Genomic DNA, 23,336 nt, shown 5'->3' on the forward strand with positions numbered 1-23,336 from the left:
AGCCCAAACACACTGCTAGTGTAGTTATAAAGCCTCCCCAGAGCCGGGATCTCAACAGTATTGACGCTGTGTTGAATATGCGTGGGATCATGTTGACAGGAAACAGAGCAAGAGGCAGCCAACATCCAAAGAAGAGCTTTGAATGTCCTTCGAGAAGCCTGGAGAATTAGTCCTGAAGACTACAGAAATGATAAGACTTCCTTAAGAAGTGCAAACTCATTAACGTTGTGATTTACTCATTTACTATATTTCCATGTATGTTTGGACATATTTCCATGAACTGCTGCATTTACTTCCCATTTTCCTAGAGAAATATAAACAAACGAGGAGTGGCTTAAGACTTTGATATGGCACTGTACTTTCTTTTAGATCAATAAGTCTCATTGGTCGTCTCATTATCGTGTTTCATAAAGTGACTTCAAATAAAATTCTGTATTAACAAGTCAATCAGGCCCCTATCGTTTTTCCCAAGACTGTGAAAGCATCTTCAGTGTCATCTTCAAAGTATAATGTGAATTTCTTCAAACACTGACTGAAAAAGACTCAACTTAAGCCTACTGTAATTACTCCTCTGTGCACTACATAAGGTCACCTGGTCTCGGAGGCGATCGGTCTCTTCCTGGTATTCAGCCAGCTGCTTCTTCCACTGTTCCACGCTGCTGTTAGCTTCCTGCAGTGCTGCCACCAGCTTGGCATTGCTGTCTTGAAGAGTGAAGAGTTCAGCTTCCAAGTTGATCTCACACATAGACCTGAGGACAAGTTCGCCACACACAGACTTCGTTAATTCTCCTGAAGAACTGGTACTCTGATTCTCTTTGTTCACCTGAACCAAATCAATCGAATGAACCAATCACAACTGTTAAATGATGCTACTTTAAACAGATAATGTTTGACACTGTTGGATCGAAACCTTGGAAAGGAGAAAGCAGAAGATACAGAGGTAATAGAGTGAAACATTTCTATTATCCTGCAGTAGCTGTGTGAGGAAGTCTATTGACATTTAATGAATTTAAGGAGACAGACGAGTTCTGCAAATTATGAACGTTATGATGACTTTATATCTTTTTTGGATAAGTGCTACTACAGTGAGCTTTTTTTTATTATGCCTTTAAAAAGCTTCAGCAAATATTTTTTAGGAATTAAAGTGGACCAAGAAATGCAAAAATAATTATTATGGCATGATAATTTTTCTTGGGTTTTTTAGAATCATTTTGTTCCAAATCTGCAACAGAGCAGAGCAACACTCACCTTCATCAGTGGGAAATTGTACCACAGGGTACTAAAAAACCCCAAAACAACAGCGGTAATTTGTTCTGCTTTATTAAGTTGTGGGAAAGATTCAGTGTGCCGGTAAAGGTCATAATTCAGTGGCGATATTTAATAAAGCAGAGAGCTTCCTCTTTAGGAAGCAGAGTCTCCACCATAACGACTAAAACTGGCAACCATAATACCCCTCACCATAGCAACGGGAGAGAAGGGCCTGCATTGGCCTAAAACAATCATAAAATAAAACTGTTGGAATAATGGGCTGTAAAGCAGCTGAGAAGTGCTTCACTGGTCCCAGATGGAAGGTTGAGGGATCAATAATGACCGCTGTGATGATGATGATGATGATTACGAGCTGCAAAATTTAGCACCTTTCAGGCCTGGGTGGTTTTAAGTCATGGACACACATACAGATTAAAAAGAGCACAAACGTTATGGTTAGGCCTCAGGTGATGGTGTTTAATCTGCCTGCTACAGAAGAGGCACAGATATGCACACATACCACACTGCAGACCAGGGGAGAGTCCACCTGTAAAGAGCTCAGACCGACTCACTGCTGCTTTTCTAGGTAATTAGCTACAATGTTTGAGCTTATGTGTAAGGAGGGTTCATTTTCAGTCCTTGGCCATTCGCTCTTTTCAAAAAATAAATACATAAATAAAAACTGTATTTCTTGATTTTTAGTTCCTAGAATAAATCAAAACGAAATATTCCAGATGTGTGGTACCCACACGCAGAACTATATATATATATATCATCACTTGCTACTGTGCTAGCACTCAGTCTCATGTTTCATTTTAAAATTATGTGTTCTTATTGTAAACACTTTGAGGCATCTGTGATTTTGGATTACATAAATAAAAAATAAATAAAAATCACATATTTGCTTGACCTGCTTGACCCATTTAACTTCTGATTGGCTAAACACACCTGATTCCAGCCACTCAGGAGTAAAGCGAGGAAAGCTGGCCATAGCGGTGCTCGTTTCCCATGATGCAGCTCGATGCCACAGTGCAGAAATCACCTGAACGTTAAGTGAAATATGAACTAAAAAGGCACAATTCATTCCGGTTTCCACTGCATGTTCACTAATGATGTTAATCTGAAAAGAGAGCATACAGATGCAGAGTGAGCGCCACTTCTGCCTCCAGGATGACTAACGGTTTTCCTCATCTGTGGAATACATCCACGATACCATCACTACGCGCCAAAGAAGTCATGCGTTCAGTTTCTTTGAATGCAAAAAGCAGAGAAGTGTGACGCCTTAACAATGGCGTGCACTCTATAAAGGCTTTGCAATTTAATGGCTCGTAAGTCCGCCTCAGACAGGATACAGGGGACTTTTTACTCAGTGCTTTGAGTTCTTACATATGCTCGTGCAGCCAAGCTGGGGGTTAGACACTGCATTGTACGAGTGGGTACGTGAAACAAAAGATGGAGGATCCAAGTGATGAGCTTAATCAAAAGATAATCCAGTACTTCAATACGATCAAAATCTGGCAACATGCATATGAATACATTTAGGAGGAGAAACCTGATGTCACTGGTGAATAACAGGGAGTTTTCTTATAGTTAAAGCATTACTTTATCCATTCTTAGTACAGTATGTAAAAGGAGGGAGTGACAGATTTGTTTAAGATACTTTTGGATTTCCAGTGAAGAAAACAGTTGTACTGTGACTAAGCAATACAGAAAAGTTTTCTTGAGGTAGCAAGCTAAAGAGAATGCTTTCTAAAAGTTTCAGTACTCCCACATGCACATCTGACAGGGATAGCCCATGGCTGTTTGAAACCTATAAAATAATCTAGAACAGTTTATTGCTTTATTTTTATATAAAAACATAGCAATATGATATATTTTTGCTATGTCAGAAAAGACTGAAACATTTTCATTTTATGGCTTTCTTTCTGTCTGTATATGCATCTGTTGAGGGAGTTTTAAGCATTTCGGTGACTCGAGCAGAAACACAATCTGTCATTACCCTTCAGACAACATCTTCTTGACCCTTTCTTTCTCTGCTGTCAGCTCCACTTCAGCACTCTTGCTGCGAAACAGCTTTTCCTCCCCGGGCCCGTTGACTGACAGCAGCGGCGGTGAATGGCGGTCCTCCGACAGCTCCTAAAACAGACAGCGCACGGACCAACGGGGATAACAATACAAACAGGATCTGAACACTGAAGAGATGACATGATGTCAAACCATCAGTTTCGTGTAGTACAAGAAAAAAGGCTAGATAAACCAGGACCTTTCATGGAAGCGTTATTGGAAAAAGGGGATTCTTCCTTGTTTGCGATTACGCCGTAAATCCTCAGGAGCTGCGCTGCAGTTTTCATATCAGACAACAAGAGTGCTCAAGCAGAAAGTGCACGATTAAGTGGCAAGAGCACTTCAACAGGGTACATTTCCAGTATTCTGCATTGTTATATTGAGTGTGTGGTAGAAATGACAGTGAATGCTTTGATAGACCAGCATGGCCAAATGCAGGCCAATAATTCTACATTTCTGTTGCTCTTTCTTCAAAGCATAGGTTTAAACTGGTGGCCCCTCCGTTAACATCCCTATACCCAAACCTGTCATCGGGACACAACAGACCAAACACAGTAGCAACAACACAGGACAGAGCTCAACATACCGGTGCTTGATATGTCCCATCTGGGCTTCTGTAAACAGGCTCTACACAAAGCGAGCAGCCATGTGTGGAGCCCAGCTGCTTTTATACAGCATCACAGATCTGATTGGACTCTGATTCAACAAGAAGTGACTAAGATACAGCTGCTCCTTCCAAGGGCTCATCTTTCCGTGTGTGTACAGAAAAAGTATGTGCATCGTGTCACCGTGTGTGCATTGGTTGAGAAATGACACATACCGCACATCTGGTAAGAGGCGAACTGGTAGCACAGGTTACATACTGGAGGGATTCAACGTTCATTTTGGAAGCTGGTTTAGGGTTTAGGGAAAATTAACTGTTAATTTCAGACTAGCTTGTGTCATAATAAAAGTAAATAACAGACATAAAAATCAACTTCAAACACCAACAGCTGTTCAACAGCTGTCTTCCACATCACATGATCCTCCTCAGCAGATGTCATGGAATATTTCACGTTCAGACTTTTATTCTGTCAAATATATAAGATTTATCACCTTAAATATGAAAGCCAAGCCTAATTTTTAGTCACTGCCTTTTTTGAATAAATATTCACTCGATGAACCAAAAATAATCATCCACACAGTCTCTTTGTCTTTGAATCAAGTGTTTTCAGCCCCATTGCCAAAGGCGTATAAAATCAAGCAAAAAACAAACATTTATGAAAGAACAGGTCATTTTAAAGAGTTTCCTAAATGCTAGAAGTTCCTCAATCAACCTTAAGTGTTATTATTGAAGAATGGACTGTAAACCCAGTAACTGACCTCCAAACCTCCTTTGATGTTAGCAAGGGACTAAATTTAAGATGGAATTATTAATAGGAGGCTACAGAAATATACCAAGACATCAATGTAAACTATTTGTTTTTTTCTGAAAACTAAATAACAGATGAATTATTGAAATAACAAGAGCCTTCATAAAATTAACCCACCGCTTCTTTACACATTATCTGAGCACAAATATTTGAGATATTTGTTAAGCTGAACACCATACCCATATTTTAGCCCAAGTATTTAGCTTAATCAAACTGAGCAACATAAAAAGAGACCTAAAATCTGACATTATACTTGGCTCGTCTAACCAATCTGCTTTGATATTTACATTCCCTGCTGCCCAGAAAACGGTTCATGCTTCCTGTCACACATTTTTGGGAACCACTCTGGTTAATCTGAGGCTGTGGGCTAAAAGGCAGCTCCACTTGCTTTTTAAAAGCATGCAGATGAATTAGCTCAGGCACATTTCTATACCACCCGTCGCCCTCTTTCTTTCTTCTTCTTCTGCATGGAAACCCAAACCTGAATTCGTCAACGGCCCAGTCTCTCACTGGAGTATCGCAACCCTGCACTTACTGTAGAAAGAGCTTGTATTATTAATTTGAGTGAGCCTGACTCTGTTCCCCTGAGGACAACGGTTTATTATCTACAGCTCAGCAGCTCCGAGTCTATGCTTATGGATGGATATGGAAATAAAACACACAGCTGACTCAATGTGGATGAGCTCTGTGTCCAAAGGAAGGAATGAGAGAGGAGGAAAATCAAAGCTAAAACAACTCCAGTCCGGACCCCCAAAGCCAACGAATCGACTATGTGTATTGCTGAATAATTCATAGCACAGATCATGTTTAAGTCATAAATGGGATTGCACATTTACAGCAGGTTCCCCCTTTTTTTAAATTTGGTGTGTTGTTTGCTAACAGACTGAGTGGAAACAAAACAGAGACGCTAAGAACACGGACTAATTAGCCAGAGTTCAAACAACTTCCAGTTTTTAAAGGATGTATTTGTGCATTTGTTTTCAGGAGATGTTGGGGAGAAAAAAGAAATCAATGAAATGTTTCCCCTGATGATGGGGGAGGCGTGATGAATTCAGTTTTCTGTAATACTTAAATTAAAAGAAAAAATACAGAGTCGATTACACTCTTTGTTGTTGTTGTTGTTGTAGCCATACTTAAAGATCGCTTTCCCTTTCGCGGCAAACGCTCGGTTTGTTCTGAAACTTTAATTTGCTCTCAAGTCGACTTTGATCAGACTCCAGATAAATTATTGAGCGCGAGTGTCCGTGCAACACCAAGTCTACGAGCAGCAGTTCCATCGACAAAACAGTCATCTTTGCTGTGTTTGTTGTAGGTTGGTGCTTGTGTTTTCACGCACCTGTGAAAGCTGAGATGGATGAGCGTGCGTCCCACGATGCATCAGCAAAAGAGAAAGAAGAGGAGAGAGAAAAAATGTTATTATATGATAAAAAAAACCCTCTTAAAGTGAAGGCAAAGGCAGTTATCAGAGGCATGGCGAGGGATCTTTTTTTTTGCTTGTGGATTTCCTCTGCGTGTCACAGTGAAACAATTTCTTCGACATTTACAAGTGACTTTGGTCTCCTTTTAACAAAAACAGCCTTCACAGTAGTAGGAAACTGGTGCTACCCAGCAAGAGAACTTGTAAGTGCAGCTCGCAGATGCGGAGGGAAAGTTGAAGGTTACAGGCAAGCGGCCGAGGGACGAGACAAGAATTAATCTGCACATCACAGTAAATGATGCTTTCAAGGGCTTTCAAATCTGGCTTAAGCACAGTTATTTTAACTAAGCATATACTGTTTTCCAGACATTGCATGCCACTTGTTTGTGTGGAGTTACACAAGGTTATTGGCAGAAGCACTGACTCCAGCTGAAGGACGAACACACGGACAAACTGTACCAACAGATTAAGAGGCGCTCAGAAGTCCCGCCCACACAGACTGACGGACAGTCCATGGAAACAACAGCAAGGCGAGCTTAGCAACAAAGAAACATTAAGAGTAAATATAAAAGAAGAATAAACGCAGCACATATTTTTCCACTGTCATCATAAAAGAGAACATTCAGTTTGTGATGCCCAGCTCAGCAGGCACTCATACAATATAATGCACGTGCGTGTTGTTTTTTTAAACACATAAACAGCAACTTATAAACTTTTCAGGGTCCTGAGAGAATCCCGGCTTGATAATCGGTGGAATCCCAGAAACTGTAAATATTAAATTGCTTTCCTGAGAGCTTTCCTCATGACGGCTCCGCACCACTGTTTGTCTTAAGTACATCTACACTGTTTACTTATTTATCCCAGCCTCAGTCCATTTGCTTCCTTAGCTCTATAATGCCTCTCTTTCTCTCTCAGTTGTACTCCCCACTTGACTTATTCATGTCTCTATGCATCTGAAGGTACCTGCACGGGTTTCCCTTGAAGCACCTGTCCTTACCCACTGAACGACACACAGTAATGCATTCACTTTTCAGCTGCTTTTAATGTCAAGACAGGGGTTTAAAATATTGATAGCTGGCATTTCTGACTCGACATGCATAGAGTGAAGGAGACGAAGAGGAAAAGAAACAAATGTTTGCAGGCCATCAGAGGATGGTAACAGCTTCTGTAGCCTGCTGTGATCACGCTGAGAGAAACACGAATACATATGGACTGTTTCTGACATACATTTACTGTGCAGTCGTGTTTCAACTCATTTCAAACTGGATATTATTGTAATAATAAAAGAAAATCCTTCTAGAAGCTAATTAATGCCAATAAAATACAGGAGTTTATCTGGGTTGGGGTTTTATTCTCACTGAGTATTAAAACCCTTAAATACAATGAAATATTCTTCCTAATTATTTCTCAGTTCCTTAAAACTATTATCCCAGTTACAGCTCTGTCTGTTTATCATTGTTCATTTATTTTATCTCGCCGGCTTCGCCGTCTCCTCTTCCATCTCATCTTTAAGCTCTGCAAATAAGCCAGAAAACTGGAGCTCCGCTGCATGCAGATCCCCTGCTGCTATCCACACACACACGTAGAATATGTGCTCGGTAGAGCCTGAGGCTGCAAAGATACAGCTCTGCAATACCACAGGGCTTTTACTGACCAACTGTAGGTGATACAAGACCTATTGATGCACTGGCAGGAAAACAAAACAAGACAAAATAACGCAGCTTCTCTGCAGAACTGCACGCGGGGAAGTTAGGAAGACGTTTGTCGGTTTATTGTGCCTTTGCTCAAGTATTTTTGTATTTTTAATTTAAGAGCAATAAGTTTCTCAACAAACGCTTGCATAACGCTTTAAACTCCGCTCTGCACAACCGAGCGAGTTGCTGTCAGGCAGAATGTGCCCATGTGTTTGTAGAGAACTTTAAACAGTACTCACACATTGGCAACTGTTTACAAAAGCTTAACAGCCTTAATGGAGCTCTTGACTGGCATTACTGCCACACTGGAGCTGCCATCAATACTTGGCAGCGGCTCAAACCTGCCTCGTCCTCGTGTGCTCGCAGCCTATAACAACGTTGATTGGGTATTATTTCCACATTATACCGCCGCAGACAGTCAGCAGTATGGTGTTTTACAATGCGCTGCGGTGAGCCAGAAGAGAGACGACGTGATAATAGCCACAGCGCCTCTGCGTTTACGGCCTGCCACAAAATCAATGACTGCTGTCTTATTGAGAAATCAGTCCAGCTTGTTCGCCTGCCTCTGACCTTGCAGTTCTAACCGGGTGACATTTCTCTGTGTGTGTCTGTGGTTGGCTTATTGAGACATATTCATGTGCTGAGAGAAGTCTTTTTCTTTTTCAAAATCAACCAGCCAACAAAACAGGTCTCTTGTTGCCATGGCGACTGCAAGTAACACATCTGCTCGTTATTATGTTACTAACCCTGACCTCTGACCTCCCAGTGATGCAGGCCTTTCACATTACACCAACTGACTGAGAGCTTAAAATCATATCTCTATGCCCAGTGTCCTTACTGCAAATGAAAATGTGTTTTATTTACTTCTTTTCTGGATTTTTCGAATTTGGGAACACTTTGGGAACGCATTTCAAAATTAATCAGGAAATCATATGTATAAAGATATGTTCATGGTTTTAAAGATCAAACTTTAAGCTTTCAAAATAGCTAATGGTTTAAAATTGCTACCAACAGCTCTTAAATATGATGAAGAAAACAAATTATATCACATTTTCCTCATTTTATTGTAATGATTTATTAGTTGAAGTAAAACCACGCACACTACTAAGACTGCGTGCATCCCTCCCTCGTCGTATAGCTGAACGCTGATATGTCTTTGATGGTAATTCTCAGATCTGTTATGATTTTTAGCTGCTTTCACTTTGATTCTTGTGAGATACGGAGTTTTGATTTTCTCCCTCTAGGATGCTCCAATCAACCAGAGTAAGAGGATAACCTGTCTTTTTTAGAGATTTAAGCAAGTGCAGCATCGCTTTACCTGTGGAGCTGCGATGTTGAGTGCAGGGTTGGCCAGCTCAAACCTCTCCTGGGATTTCTCTCTGGCTAGACGGGCTGCCTCCTTCACCTCCTTAAACTGCTCAGCAAACTGCAGATTGAGGAAGAGAAAAGACAGAAATTACACTCTGTTTGAAAACGTCACAAAGTTTCCTCCTGGAGAATATCTAGAGTGTCCGATCAATTTATGTTCTGGCACTAAAGTTTCTCTGATCTCGCAATAAATTATCTACAGTGCTAAATCTAGTAAATTAAACTCCCTTTAATTCATTTCAGGTAAACAGAGAAATCTTGAAGATGAATGAACGTCACCAAAGGAAACACTGCGGTAAAATGAAAATGCACACGTGTGTTGTGGATGCATTTTAAATATAATCTGAAAGATGTTCAAAACCAAAGAGAAAACGCTGCCCTTGATCATCACAGGAGTGACCTCTACTGCTTCACAGTCCTCTTTCTTAAATCTCCTCTTTGTTTGCGACATCTAATAAATTAGCGACGCTCTGAAGTGTGTGTGTGTGTGTGTGTGTGTTGTGCTCACCTGCTGCAGCTGCTGCTCTGTGGAGAAGCCTAGACCGTAAACTGTGTTGGCCCGGCTGTCTGCCCACTGGCCAAACTTTTGGGAGGTTTTGGTGAAAGTCATGTTGGGGGTGACGGTGCTGTTGATGATGGCCTGGCGCCACAGAGAGTAAAAACAATAAACCACATGAATAAAGCGCAGAAAGATCCCTGAAGGAAAAGTGGGCTATTTTTTGTGATAAATGAAGCAATGCTGCCAGAAATGTAGGACATAAATAAGAAAGAGGCACAAAAAAAGATGTTAAATATGTTGTATTTGATATGTAGACTGGAGCACATGCAGACTACATCTATAAAGCATACAGAGGACTTACAGATAAACATAAATCTGAGATATGAAGTATTTGGGTTTTTCTAATAAACCAATCAAGGTCAGGGTGGATGATCTTCACCATCATAATTAACTAGTGAGATGTTTGGCACTCGTCAAGTTATTTCAAAAGTCTGTTTTCCAAGATCCCTTTCGGGGATAAATGATGATATACAAATCAAACAGAAGAAGGACATTAATAATTACTGCCAACAAAAAACGATTTTTCATTTGTACAAACTGAGCGAAAAGAGAGCATCTATTCACTGTAGCTCATCACAGCAAACTGGGCAGTGTGTGAGCAACAATCACAGCATCACCAAACGAATCATGTGACTATAATCCCTGACATTAAAAATAAATTTGTGTCACATACAGTTGCAATCAGAGACAAAAACAACCTATAACCAGGCCACGGAAAGCGAGCTACGTGAAAAAGCTCGTTCTGTTGTGTCTCTTCTGTAATATTCTCGAGTGAGCAGTCTGGTGAGGTGAATTTGTTGCCAAATGATTTCTTTATTCTCTTCTCCAAAAGCCTCCAGTCTCAGGGTGGCAAATTGGCACAACTGGCTGAAAAACAACAAAGTGCAGCGTTTTCTCTGAATTTCTTTCACTAACAAGATATCCTGTTAGGGACTCCCAGGTGCTTCAGCGCTGCTGTGGAGGCTGCGTTACCAATGTGGGTGCGTTAGAGATTTTCTGCTGACGATGGGTGTGTTTGAGTAATGCAATCCCACCCAAAACAGCCACAAAGCAAACAGATCTTCTTCCAGTGCTTCAAAGAATCTCATTTGCTAAATAAAATGCAGGAGAGGAGAATATAATACTCCACAAACAGTGTCTCTACATCAGTGCTATACTAGTACCAGATGAGGAAACTGCAATTAAGATAAAAGTAAAGTAAAATTATATTTATACAGCACCTTTGAAGAGAAGTATCACAAAGTGCTTCACAACAAAAGTGGTGAGTTTTAGCTGCTTTTTATAAGAGCTGGTCTGAGGGCCACTGTTGCAAAATGTGTAGGAAAACATACAGTATGTGAGGGGAGGTGTGATAGAGACAACCCTAAAAATGCTAATTCACACAGTCCCACACGTCAGGCTTCCTGTATTTAATAGAAATGTTTTCAATAAATGCAGAAACAAATGTTCATAAAATTCATGGATGCTAAAAGAATTGAGAAAGTTTGTTTAGAAAGTGGTTTGCTTTCATCGTAAAAACCTGAGGACGATTCATTGTCTAATGTGCCTCAACTCCAGAGTTTGTGGTAACACGTGAATGACTCAAAAGTGACCCGATGAGGAATTATAAAAGCAAGCAGCAATTTCAGAGGATTAAAAATAAAATATGGCAAAAAACTGCAGTTCCTCTAATGGCCAAAAATACATCAACTGCATAGATTCCTGTAAAATATCCAAATTACATTGGCGTGTATGTAAAAATAGTCTATATAAGGACTTTCTCCTTTCTAACTACTGGCGGTCCTCTTTCACCAGTTGTGCCTTATTAAACTATTAGTTGCCAAGCTATGCTTTACCTCTGTGTTTGTGGTATTGTTGCCTTTTGAAGTTTTTTTAATGCATAAAATACAGCACATTTAAAAAGTCTGTGTTGAAATTTTATTTTTTAGTCTTATTAGATTTAGCAAAGCAGGTACCGGAGCATCCGTAGAGTCTATGGATGCAGCTAAAGGCTAGCAGCTGAAAAGTCCGCAAAGCACTGCATGATATGACAGCAGCTACCTCCATTGTTTACATACAGTCTATAATAAAACCCATTCATGCATCTGTGTTTGACACCACTCGGCCCGTACAGGATTCTTACAGCCCCCGTGCAGCTTTGCCTTATGCAGTAGAGCTGTGGTCAAATCTGTCCTGGCATTCCTAAAACTATTCCAGATCTGTGTTTCAGTGATGTGAACAGGCACAGATCTGAATACATGTGTACTCTCTGACTGGATTTAAGAGTCTTGGGCTCCTACCTTAGTTCCACCCACACTGATGATCCGGTACACATTCCGGGTGGCATCATAAAAGAAGGACACAGTGACGGCATGTTTGCTGGCCGGCAGCCAGTTGCGTTTGGTGGCCGGGTCGATCTGGAAGACATGAGCTCTGGCACTGAAGATGGGCTGCTCTCTTTAAAGGAAAAGACAGGAAAAAATTAACTTATGACTGTTTGGTGTCACGTTCATTAAAAAGCACAGTGGCACGTACACTTACGATTAAAGGGACTCCGTAAACAACTTGAGCATGTTCAAACGACATTTCTACATATCACATTAAAACATTTTTTTTTTTTTTTTACAAAAATGACAAGTTTAATAAGGTCATGATTATATTTGATGTCTGAATTCTGAAGAAAACAATCTATGAAGCTGTCAACACATCTGTTCATAACTGGAGAATTTAAGAATTATTTATTGTCCAAATCTGCCTGCAATCTCTAGCTTCTTCATGTTTGAAGTGTTATCTGTAAGCCACATGCTTTGTTGCTTAAGGCCAGCAGGAGTTTATATTTACCAACATGTTGACAGAAATAAATTTGCAGTTATCTACATTTTCTTAAAATATATTTATACAGTAAGAGAAATGGCATGAGAGGAAGAAGAATACAAAATGTTATTTATTTTATGAGCAATACAGCATTTAGCATATGGACCATCAAATTAAATGAAAAATGTTTCGGCACTTATGCATATTTGCTCGAGTGCGCCTAATTTGTTTATGTATAGTGCAATCAATCATTTTGTAACAACACGTCACTTCTACCGGGAGGTAAATGTATCACCTTCAGCCTGAACTCTTTACTTGTCACTCAGCTCTATCACAGACAGAGAGGCTTGCCTGAGGTCAGCCGTTACATGCCTGATTTCTCAGGAGACTTAAATCTGTCTGCATGTGACGCTCTCGGCTGAGCCAGTTTTCACAGAGGAGAAACTCTTTAGGGGCTCTGAATATAAAGAGGAGTGATCTTTGGAGCATCACAGAGCAATGTTGGACCATCACTTTAAGTGGAACACAGGGTCTGTGTGTAGTAAGATACATATTTATATTTTTCACTCAAACTAGCTGTGGCTGTATTTGCACAGTTTCTGAGATATCCACATGGATATCTGACCTGACAGTTTTGACACTTCAGTCTTCCTGTCACTAATTTCATTCGCAGTTAAACTTGCTCTACATTTTATTTATTTATTTTTTTGGTTTGTTTTCTTTTGTTTTTACTTTTTAGGATAATAACACAGGAAGAAAACAATATAAACAAAGCACAGAAACCTTGTGAAATACTCACTCGAAGCATTTTATTTACATCATAGGTATCAACAGCAGGAGTCAGCAGTAACACCCATAACCCTCAAAACTCTCTTAAATGAACTGAAGTGAACGGATCAGGATCTCACTCAAGTAATATCAAATGTTTCTATCAAATTACCAGGATGCAACCTTATAGAATATAATTCTACCTTTTTCACTCAATTTTAATGAGCAGCTGGCTTGAAATTCTAACAGAGGCGGTGCTTTTGAGTCTTCCTGAAACTTGGGTGAAGCTAATTTTGGTTGGAGCAGGTTCTTTTTAGCTGGCAGTCGCTGTATAGATTAATGTTGGATGGAATAATTACAGACAAAATAAGGCAATTCTGTTAATAAGTGTTTGTTTTTTGCTTTTTCTGGAAAGACAACTGTAGTCTGAGTTCTTTTCTGATCTTTTTGAGCCATAGAGAAAATTGCAAATTGTACAACAGTTTTTAGCTCACTAATCTAAGACTATTCCACCTGTATCCACCAAAAACAGTGACTCAGTATCATTATTCTTTGATGTAAAACTGTCAGGATGCAAATCATCAACTAAAATACTCCAATCTCTAAATGTGCTTGTGTTTCTCACAGACCTTCAGGTCATTCATGCCTTCCTGGTGTAATGAGGCTATTGATGCAAATGAAGCTGAAGATTTGCTATGTGCTAGCGGTCCAATTAGCGTCCCGGCCTCTTTGAAGGCAATGACATAGACTCGCTGTGGGCTGGACAATAAGCGACTACACAGGATCTTTGGAGAATTCACGCAACACTACACAGCTAATAGAGTTTGCACAAAGTCAGTGTAGCCAATGAGCCATTCTCATGGAAAGTCAATTATATAGCAACAATAATGAGGATAATGTGCAACGTGAGTAGGCTTTGGTCCTTCTCCAAGCAGGAGAAACACGCATGTATATAGGTCAGCAATGACTATATGAAGAATTGTTCCTGCAGGATTTGCTTGGCATTACTCAACATTTGCATACAAACAATAGTTCTTAGTGTTTCAGCACAAATGCTGAAGTACAAGAGACAATAGACAATAGCAGCACCAGCAAGCGAGCAGATTTCTGTCCTTCAGGTCCAGGATGGCTGCAGCAACAGATATAAGGACTATCACTGACTTCTGATAGAAATGATAGTACCCAAAAGTGGATTCAATCAAAAAACAAGTAAGGAAATATCACATTAGTCCATGTACACACTGGATTTACTGGTTTCATTCCTATTCTAATAATATTCTGACAAGTCGCTTATACTTTTTTCACTGAGGCTAAAGAAACACTAACATTTTTTATCCATAAATGTTCCATCATAATGTCCCCAAAGACAGAAAAATGTGAGGCACTGATTTTACACAAGCATTCAGAGAGCAGGAACTCCTTTAATAAAAACCTTTAGACCTCAGAGTTCAGTGCGAACTGCTTTGCTCACATTTTTGTGAGGGCCAAAAAAAAAAAGAAGTGATTTGACTTTGCAGATTTGACATTGATTATTTTCTTTTTCCAACCATTCTGTTTTTTTGTTTGGTGACTTGCTTGTTGTATAACCCAAATTCGGCAAAGCTTTAATTACTAGACAGATGGCCTCACATTCGTTTCTAGAGAAATGTGAGGCCAATTAAAGAGGCGTTGATGGTTGACTCGGTGACTGCACGGTGCCCAGGTCCTCTGGCTGCAAGTCTAAATCATCACCCCTCCACTACCATGTTTGGCAGCTGGTTTGGCTTTTCTGGTATCCTGTTTGTGGCACCGATTACTTAAAATCATGAAATAAAAAGCTGTGCAGTAATAGTTTTCCACTCTGCTACTATATTTGTTACTTAGTAAGTCACTTCAGAGCACTGATAACATTAGACATGGCTACACAAAGAGGAACATTCAGTCTCAACCCTTAATACTGCAACATTTAAGCTGCACTAGTAACAGTTAGTCACACTTCTACAGTTTTTTGTTTTATCAGTTTTTAATATCGTTTCTCCCTGGCAGTCCGTCACATTTGATCCGATTTCTGACGTTGAAGCTACAAAAAATAAATAAATAACCAAACAGCTTTTTTTGCAGCCATCTCTAAAACATGGTGGACGCTCCATCATAGTTTGAGGCTTTTCAGTCAGTGGCATTGAGGATCTAGTCAAATTGATGGAATGGTGAATTTAGAAAAGTACCTTTAGATTTTGAACCACCGTGAAATTTAATTTGTTATGCACCTAATTCCACACAGCTTTATTTTTCAATGATCCCAAACACACTGCCACTGTAGTAAAAGAAGAAAAACACACAGTGGAACACTATCAGTCAGAGACGGGCCTCCCCAGAGCTCAGACCTCAACATCTGAAGTAGTGCGGAATCATTTTGACAGAGAAGGTAACAAAAGTCTAAAAGTCAGTCAACATCCAAAGAAGAGCTTCGAAGGTCCTTCAAGAAGCCCGGAGAGCGATTCCTGGAGACTACTTTAAGATACGACATGAAAGTTTGCCCAACACAGTTCTGACTCTGTTGAAGAATGAAGATGGTCACAAGAAATATTGGCTTTCAAGCTCATTAGAATTAAATTACTTGTTTTAGACAACAATCGCTTTACACTCCATTGTTTTACTTGGTTTTCACTGTCATTCACAATAAGTTGATAAGTTGAGACAAACATTTACAAATGTATTATTATCTGTGTTGTTACCACAGACCATTGCCCATTTCTGTAGGGAGAAATTCAGCGCTGTTCCTTCTTGTACACATCGTGATTTTTAATACAGTATCATTCATTCATGCCCTTTCCCCCTTCTTGCTGGAGTCAGTGCTTGCCCAAACAAATTACAAAGCTCATGTAATGCTTTTATTTTGACATTTAACAGGTCATGAAAACAGATAGTAATTCATTTTACACCAAGCATTTTCCTACTGAAAATGGATAGGTGTGAAATCTATTTTCAATCAAGCAAGACTTTTGTTTTGTGTATACTGCACTGCCCTACTTCAGCATGAAAACTGTGAAAACTACGTAGGTTTGACGAGAATTAGCAGAGAAACCGATCAAACGATGAATTGATTCTAGCACACTGAAGTTCCAGCTCTTCTTTCATATGCGATCCACTCCTAATTACGATTCTCCATGTGATACTTGAAGGCAGCAGAAGTTTGGACAAATCTTTAAACTTTAATGCAATGCAGAGAATAATATCACGCACGCTTAAACTCCATATCTGATGGTCTTGGAGGTGGAGATTTCAAAATAATTGCTTTCATTCCATTGTTACTTCATCACTGTCAGTTTAAATTTATCTGGGATCTGATTTTCCTCCTAACGGAGGTAATGAACCGTTATCGGAGATGTCTGAGCAGTAATTTGAAACTGAGCACAAATGGCTGCAAAGTGAAAACAGCCACGTAGGTCAGCTGAGGTGTATTAAAGCCGTCTTTTTCGCTGATGGCTTCACTCTATAGAGCATTGGCACTGTATCTATTACCCGTCACCCAGATGTAGCTATCAGGTGCCTCTGTTTATGGCCTCTGCTGCACACAGTAGCCAAGTAATATTTTTCTGTCGCTGCGAGGAATGATTTCATTGGTGAGAAAAAGCTTGAAGGAGACAGACTGCAGAGATCTGTTTTTCTTCTTTTTGGCTCAGTGAAACGTTCGATAAGATCTCTCATTCTGTATGTGCACCCTTATCCTTGAAATTCATATGAATGTTTCTTGGGAATTAATTTATTATGAAGGTGGAGTGTAGCGGCTGGCCTCAGGGCTGAGTGCCCCCTTCTCCATGTGGTGTCAGAGCTGGAAGTTCATGTTGTGGATTAAAAGAAACTTTAAATTTCATTCAAGAGCTCAGACACAGCTGCTTTACTCTTCCATCCTCTGACAATGGCGGGAAATAAAGATTTAAGGCAAACTTCAAGTGACTTTATTGTGGCAAGGTGTAATTCCTACGCTACTATTTTTGGCTGTGCATCAAAATCACCATCCAATTCAGAAGCTGCAGACTTGTGCAGTGCATGGATACAGAGATCTGCAGAAGGAAAGATAAAATGTCCCAGAAAGGCATGAACAGTGATTGTGCCATTCAGGTTTGAATGGCACTCGAGAATTCAGCCTTGTAGCTCTGCTGGCTGACGTCCCAGCAGTGCTTTCTCTCCCGTATCTGCCAGGTTTTGCCTGTCTGTGTTTTTCCTGACTCTCCACTCTGACCCTGAATACATTAAAAAAAAAAAAAAACAAAAAAAACAAACAAGAAATGCAGTAGCTGCTTTTATAACAGAGTATATCAGAGTATCCCCAACAAAACAGTCCTTCAAAGACTCCCGGATACTCTTTACTGCCATTAAGACATTATTTTATAATTATTTATTGTAATAGATTATTCCCATTATAGCTGAAAGAACTACTTAAATCAGTTCAACGACAAATATTTCAGTAGTAATTTTTTTTGTTACTGAGTATTGATAATAAGTTATAAAGGGATTTGTACGTTTCTGTTCTTATATGTGTTGCATGAAAATTGCGTTGCACTAGCTCTGCTTGTGTACTGACAATAAACTGAAGTGAACTAAATTAAGAGTCTTAAAAATAGCTGTAATTATCACCAGTGCCGTGTAAGTTCAAGCTTTGCAACAGCTGCCCCAAAGTTCAGTTCATTTGGGAGTTGAGGAAGAACATCATTATTCTGAAAACCCCAATTAACTCAAGTCAGAGAGAGAAATTAAATAAAATACAAGGTGTGGCCGAATCAATAATCTGCATCATTCTTAAACAGAATTCTAGGCTGGAGTGAAAGACCACAGAAGATACCGTATTTCCACACTATAAGGGGAACTTAAAATCCTTTAATTTTCTCAAAAATCGACAGTGCACCTTATGTATGAATTCTGGTTGTGCTTACGGACCTCAAACGGATTTTATGTGGTACACGGCGCTCAAAAATCTGTCAAAAAATGTTTTAGTACGACTTTGATAAGCTACGCTTGATGGATTGTCTAAGCATTATGGCTACCGTAGTCAGGAGCCTCTGGGGCCAAAACTCGGTCTGCTTCAGGCCCCAAAGTCAAACGAACGCTGCAGCATCACTGAGAGTTACAACTGTCTAAGTTCTTCCATCTTTAATAAAATGATCAGCTTTGCTGCTTTACCAGGTGTAACAAGTAAGTTTAACATCCAGGTGCGCCTCATGGTTCGAAAAATACGGTAACTAAAGTGGCAGAATTTCCCTGGTTAAGAAAAACAAATTCATAAGAGCACTATTAAGGAGGTAGGTGCATCATTGTCAAGGTCTACAGTCTGAGCAGGCGGCAGAGGAGCCTTCATGAATGGAAATACAAAACGTTTACAACAACATGCATAGGCATTCATTGTCAAACACGGTGGAGGTAGCATTATGGCATGGGCATGTAGGGCTGCCAGTGGGAAAAGTCCTTAGTGTTTATTGAGGGCTGCTGACAGAAGTAGCAGGATTAATTCTGGAGTGTACATGGCCGTACTCTCTGCTCACATTGAGTCAGCTGCTGTCAACTGCTCATCACAGTGCAAATGGATAATGGGATATTCTTCAATGTGCACATCAGTCACCTGAATGCACCCCAAAAGAGCAGCTTTTTAGTTATTAAAATACAAAACTCAAAGCAGAGAGACCCACAACTGAAGGCAGCTGCGGTGAAAGCTCCAGCAAAGCAACTCAGGGGAGGAAACAGTATTTGATGATGTCCATGAGTGCTAGCCTGCAAAAGGATTTTAATCTGAGTATTAAAATTAATCCTTATATTTAAAATGATATTAGTTTGTCCAATCATGCAGGACTGTTTTGTTTTGTTTCTAAAACCACTTCAATTGCAGTTGAAAGTCTGCACTTTAATCACATCTGGATTGTTTGATTTGAAATCCAGTGTGGTGGTGTACAGAAGCAAAACTACAAAAAAAAGAAAGAAAAAAAATCTTTATAGACCTAAATGTCTCTTCATGAACTTTTTGCAGCTCATTGTCAGACCTTTTGTTAATGATATCTAATAACTTCATAAAAATGTCACATTTTTGCCAATATGGCATTTTTATTCATTTTTAAAGACGTGTTGGGTATGGTTAGCATCAAAAGGTGAAATTATTTATATCACAAGACTAAATGGATAAATATTTTTAGTTCATTTGGTTAGTTTTGTTTGATTACACTAACTAAACAAACCAAAGTACTGTCCACTTCACTCTTTACGTGAACATTACAGCTTTCATCGGCCACTAACAGCTCTGCACAGCTAAGTAGGATAGATAACCCAAACACATTGCCTAGCATATCATTAAATAATGCAAGTTACCAAAGCTATTTCTCAGAAGCTATTGCTCATCCATTATTTACACACACATGCCAAATAAAATCTTAGTAGTACAGTAGGATCTGCAGATTCTTTGTTTTTTTTCCCCTTCATGAATGATATATATTCAGTTCACCAGTGGGTACATGCCTCATAGACTAAAACCCACTAGTTTATGTCCACATCGTGTGGTAATGACAGTGTGCACACATTACATTAAGCAGATGTGCATTATAGTGGATTTAGTTAAACTGTAAAATTCTCAGTGGAATAAGATGGTGTGCAAAACAACTACGTGCGATTTGTGGATAACATTTGTGTTTAGTGTTTTGTGAAAAGTTTTACGTGTGCATCGTAAAATGCATTCACAGAGTGTAAAATACAGCAGAAGGCTGAATGCTAAAGACTATTTTCAGAGCAGAGTCAGTAATGTAGGATTTCTTTTCTTGCTGTTGACTTACGATTTTATTTTATAGTCTTATTTTTTTTTGTATTATTTTGTCCGTATCCTTCTATCCACTTCTAATAGTCACAAACAAAAATCGTACAAAGGGTTTGTTTTTTGATTTGTATTTGCATTTTAGTGCCATATGAAAATTTCACTGTACAATAAAAACATGATCTGACATGAAAATCTGCACTCATCACAAAGTGCTTCAGATTCAGCAGATTTGAATAGCTTCTGATGACTGCTTTAGAATCTTTTATTGAAGTATACATTTATTTAGACAGTATTTAGACATTGGATCAGCATGCTTCTCGAATTAAAGCAACAGAGGGAACAATAATTATATACATGAATTTATTTGTGCTTAAATATATTTTTAAGCATCTATATTTCACAGCCCAACTCTAATTCACACAAAGAACAAAACTATATTATATTGTATGAAATATGATGAACAGTGTGCCATCCATCCATCATTCATCCACTCACACTCATTCACGCCTATGGCCAGTGTTGAATTGCCAGTTAATCTGTTAAACTGTGGGAAGCTCATTTTTTGATGTATGTAACACACATAAATTTGAGGTCTTACATACTTAATTTTCTTATTTATTTACTTTTTGGCATTCTATTGCCGGCATAAATAGAGATGCATACAGGAAATGAAGGTTATTTCATAAGCATCCCTCTGAACCAAACGTACTGGCCCCCCAGTACCATTTTTGGTGATATCAAATTTAATAGCAGGAAATTAAGTGGGCATATATTCTTTTCTTTCTCTCTTTTTGCCATATTTCAAATAACCTTTATTTGACAACAGCATGATAATACAGCAAACACCATTTTTTTGGTTTGTCACACCAATATTTTTAGTGGCCCCCATATGGCCACCCCATGAATAAATTCTGGAGACACCCCTGGAACCAAACCTTGAAATGCAGCCCCACATTTGAACCAGAATCTGATCTAGGTCAAGGCAACGCTACTGCAGACCTTCATACATTACCCCAAACACAATTTTTCATCCAAGGACATTGCCACTTCAAAAATGACTTGCCCCATGACCATTTGTTCCTCTGCTAAACTGGGGTGAAGCCTCAAGCCCTAGGAGAGCTTTTTATGTTTTCAGTTTCCTTTGTTTTTGTCAGCACGATTACTCGGCTGAATTTTAGAAAATGCAGTGAAGTAGAGCTTAAGCACAGAGAGTGCCCATTATATTCCACCGTGGAGCCAGAAATGTCTTTAAAATTGCAGTCCTTTTCTTCTTGCCTTCATGGGTCTTAAAATATTGCACAATTCCTGATTGTTCCTCAGCACTAAAGGAGTGCATGAGGACTCTTGTGTTTACTCTGGCAGGCAGCAGCAGAACATTTAATACGCTTTGCCTGCGGTTGAGACATTTTAGCCAGAGAAGCTGCAAGGCAACTGCTCTTATTTCAAGGGCATGGCAATTTTACAGCTCGATAGCCTTGTGTAAATGTTTTACATAGTGATGTCATTGATGAAGTCATTGAAGAATAGTGGTCAACTTAAAATAAAGGTTTCATGTGTTTCAGAATCTGTTTTCCCTGCAGGAGAATCAATACATCTTGCTGTGGACTTTGGAGTTTGTAAGGACATGAAAAACCCTCGAAAGTATAATTTGGGCTTAAGATGCTTTACAGACATAAAGACTGACTAAACAGTGGTTTTGATATTTAACAAAAGGTGTAATGCACCTGGAAGACTGACAATAAATATAACATAAGCATCAGCAAGAAAAGAGGATGTTAAAATAGGTCCAATCAGCATGTGTTTACTTGACTTTCACAAAAGTTGTCCACGTCTAATGATTCATGTAAACTGTGCAGAGTACAAGTCGGTACAGCACATGCAGACATGTGCTGTACCGTGTTTTGTGAGGGTGTGAGGCTCTTTACTGCACTACATTAGTTCAGACGAGGCTTCCCTGACTGCCAAGCTGCAGGGAAGCCACACACACACACACACACACTGTGGCTTTGCTGTGTGAGCTTCACCCCAAGTCATCCCTTTCTAATCCTCTCTCGCTGCGGTGTTTTTGCTCATTCACCTCAGGAGGAATTTAATCCTGTTTTAATCTGCTCATATCATCAAACTTCAACGTGACGCATCCTGTCTGAGCTGATTAGCTTGACAGGCTTTTCACGGAGCGGAGTCAAGGCGGGCCAAATGAACGACGCGACATTAATTTGTGTGTGATCTGCTGTGACGGCTGTGAGCTGACAAGCAGTCACTCATCATTTCTCATTAAGATGAAAATATGATAGAAGGGAAATCCCAACAGAAGCTGCTTTGCTTTGATGTTAATTCTTATTTATTTTGGCTTATTGGTTTATTGCATTTAACATCCCGAGTATCCATTATGGAGCCAGATAATTCGTTTTTATTGAGTCTAATTAAGTACTTTCATGGTGCTGTTAATTTTCTTGATCCATATCTGATGTTTTGAGCAGGATTTTATCTTTTGACGGTGAGAATATAAATATTATTGTCTGCCATAAACATTAGATTAGAGTCGCCCAACTGAAAGCTGTTGGCAGATTGTTTCATATAATAAAGATGAGGAGATGGTTGCTCCTTGAGATACGTAAAATGTAAATGACAAGATAATGCAGAGATGAGATTAACATAATGCCAAATGTTGAAACTGAGATATTTATATATGCTTCTGTAAAAACAAACAAACTTCTTCTGTAGTTTTCCATATCTCAGCTGTTTCTTGACAGCCGCCCTTCCACTGAGCCCACTTCTGATGATGGATCAACTGAATGATTAGGTCTTTGCTACACTTCCTATTTCTTATGAATATTTCAGCTACTTTTCCACTGGAGTTTTGTTTTTTAGGCCTTCCACTTGTCCAGTTTCCTCAATTTTTTAAAAAAAAGCAGCCAGTGTTTAAAGAAAAGACCTCAAGAAAGCCGACTGCTACTCAAGAGCACTTCAAAAAATTACCAGCAGGTCATGGAAGCAAAATGTAAAGAAATGATGGGTAGCTTAAGATTCTTGTATTGCACTGTAGGTAAGGAAGCTTTGTTAACAAGTAGTGTCAGTTCAAAATGTAAAATATTTAACTATGAAATATTCCACTATATTGGATATAAATAAATGTGATCTAGCCGTGATGTGACATTTTAAACTGCACTGTTAATGTCAAAGATTGTTCTTTAGTATGGATTTTTCCCATCAGCAAGTCTAAATAGTTCAGCAAAGTTTG

General features: G+C 39.3%; 1 protein-coding gene across 1 annotated transcript in view; it reads right to left on the reverse strand.

The window, feature by feature from the left end:
- homer3b (homer scaffold protein 3b) overlaps positions 1 to 23,336 on the reverse strand; it is a 50,965-nt gene that overhangs the window by 10,375 nt on the left and 17,254 nt on the right. The window contains exons 3-8 of the mRNA XM_085373327.1: positions 12,042 to 12,198; positions 9,712 to 9,843; positions 9,154 to 9,261; positions 6,061 to 6,069; positions 3,248 to 3,384; positions 593 to 749 (exon numbers count right to left, since the gene is read on the reverse strand). Of these exons, the coding sequence (XP_085229453.1) occupies positions 593 to 749; positions 3,248 to 3,384; positions 6,061 to 6,069; positions 9,154 to 9,261; positions 9,712 to 9,843; positions 12,042 to 12,198 (700 nt within the window). The remainder of the gene's footprint in view (positions 1 to 592; positions 750 to 3,247; positions 3,385 to 6,060; positions 6,070 to 9,153; positions 9,262 to 9,711; positions 9,844 to 12,041; positions 12,199 to 23,336) is intronic.

This window comes from Diplotaxodon limnothrissa, linkage group LG15, assembly GCF_057381915.1.
Source record: "Diplotaxodon limnothrissa isolate DT_005_m linkage group LG15, D_limnothrissa_male_GT1.1, whole genome shotgun sequence".
NCBI classification, from domain to species: domain Eukaryota; kingdom Metazoa; phylum Chordata; class Actinopteri; order Cichliformes; family Cichlidae; genus Diplotaxodon; species Diplotaxodon limnothrissa.